A 1,639-nucleotide genomic window follows, 5' to 3' on the forward strand; every position below is an offset into this window, starting at 1 on the left:
GGGGTCCCTGTCCCTGGCGAGGGATTTTTCCACGAAATGGGTGAATGCGGAGAGGGCAGCGGCGCCCGAGCAGCCTTGGGTGCCGCGCCGCACTGCCCGTGCCGCTTCCCAACCCGCCTCTCCTCCCGGCAGATCCAGGATCTCCTGTCGTCCCAGGAGCAGCAGAAACCTGCGGAGACGGAGGCCGGCGCCGCAGACGCAGGTACGGGACCCGGCGGGACCCCCGGCGCCGGGCGGCGGCGGGATCRCTTGGGCTGCCCCCAGCCCCGTTCCTGTGTGGAGCCACGTGTGCTGTCACGGGACTGCTCTGGGTGGCGTCCCTAGCACCTATGGGTGCTGCTGCCTCCCCCGCACCTCCCACGTGGACACGTGCTGTCACGGGGCTGCTCTCAGCATCCCCAGCACCCGTGGGTGCTGCTGCATCCCCCACACCTCCCGCATGGGCATGTGGCGTCATGGGGCTGCTCATGGCGTCCCCAGCACCTATGGGTGCTGCTGCCTCCCCTGCACCTCCCACGTGGACACATGCTGTCACGGGACTGCTCTGGGTGGCCTCCCTAGCACCTATGGGTGCTGCTGCCTCCCCTGCACCTCCCACGTGGACACGTGCTGTCACGGGGCTGCTCTCGGTGTCCCCAGCACCCATGGGTGCCGCTGCATCCCCCGCACCTCCCACGTGGACACATGCTGTCACGGGGCTGCTCTCGGTGTCCCCAGCACCCGTGGGTGCCGCTGCATCCCCTGCACCTCCCACGTGGACACGTGCTGCCATGGGGCTGCCCTGGGTGGCGTCCCTAGCACCTATGGGTGCTGCTGCCTCCCCTGCACCTCCCACATGGGCACATGCTGTCACGGGGCTGCTCTCAGCATCCCCAGCACCCGYGGGTGCTGCTGCATCCCCCACACCTCCCGCATGGGCATGTGGTGTCATGGGGCTGCTCATGGCGTCCCCAGCACCCATGGGTGCTGCTGCATCCCCCGCACCTCCCACGTGGACACATGCTGTCACGGGGCTGCTCTCGGTGTCCCTAGCACCTATGGGTGCTGCTGCATCCCCTGCACCTCCCACGTGGACACATGCTGTCACAGGGCTGCTCTCAGCATCCCCAGCACCCGCGGGTGCTGCTGCATCCCCCACACCTCCCGCATGGGCATGTGGCGTCATGGGGCTGCTCATGGCGTCCCCAGCACCCGTGGGTGCTGCTGCATCCCCCATGCCTCCCGTGTGGACACATGTGGACACATGCACTCAGTGGCATCCCCGGCACCCATGGGTGCTGCTGCACCCCTCACCGTGGGCACCTCGGTGCTCCCGCTTCCCAAGAGAGCAGATCCCGGAGGAGCAGCCGCCCRCCCATCCCATTCCCGCTGCCGCGGAGGCGCCGCATGCCGCATGCCGCCGCATGGCGACGCGCTGCCGCTGTGTCCGCAGGCAAGCAGCTGGTGCACTACACGGCGCAGCCGCTCTTCCTCGTGGACTCGAGCGCCGTGGACGCGGCCGGCGCCGACCTGCCCGTCTTCTTCGAGCTGGGCGAGGGGCCCTACCTGGCCGAGGGCGACGAGTACCCCGAGGAGCCCGCGGGGGCACCGCTGCCGGCGCCCGAGGCGGCCAAGCCGCAGGACCCGGCCGTGTCGTAGG

General features: G+C 69.9%; 1 protein-coding gene across 1 annotated transcript in view; it reads left to right on the top strand.

The window, feature by feature from the left end:
- Positions 1-1,629, top strand: part of LOC112958363 (heat shock factor protein 1-like) — a gene marked incomplete at both ends in the record, with an annotated part of 12,106 nt that extends 10,477 nt beyond the window's left edge. Inside the window, 2 exons of the mRNA XM_026052191.1 lie at positions 133-202; positions 1,433-1,629. Of these exons, the coding sequence (XP_025907976.1) occupies positions 133-202; positions 1,433-1,629 (267 nt within the window). The remainder of the gene's footprint in view (positions 1-132; positions 203-1,432) is intronic.
- Positions 1,630-1,639: the final 10 nt, after the last annotated feature.

This window comes from Nothoprocta perdicaria, unplaced genomic scaffold, assembly GCF_003342845.1.
Source record: "Nothoprocta perdicaria isolate Ctin4 unplaced genomic scaffold, notPer1 scaffold_840, whole genome shotgun sequence".
NCBI lineage: Eukaryota > Metazoa > Chordata > Aves > Tinamiformes > Tinamidae > Nothoprocta > Nothoprocta perdicaria.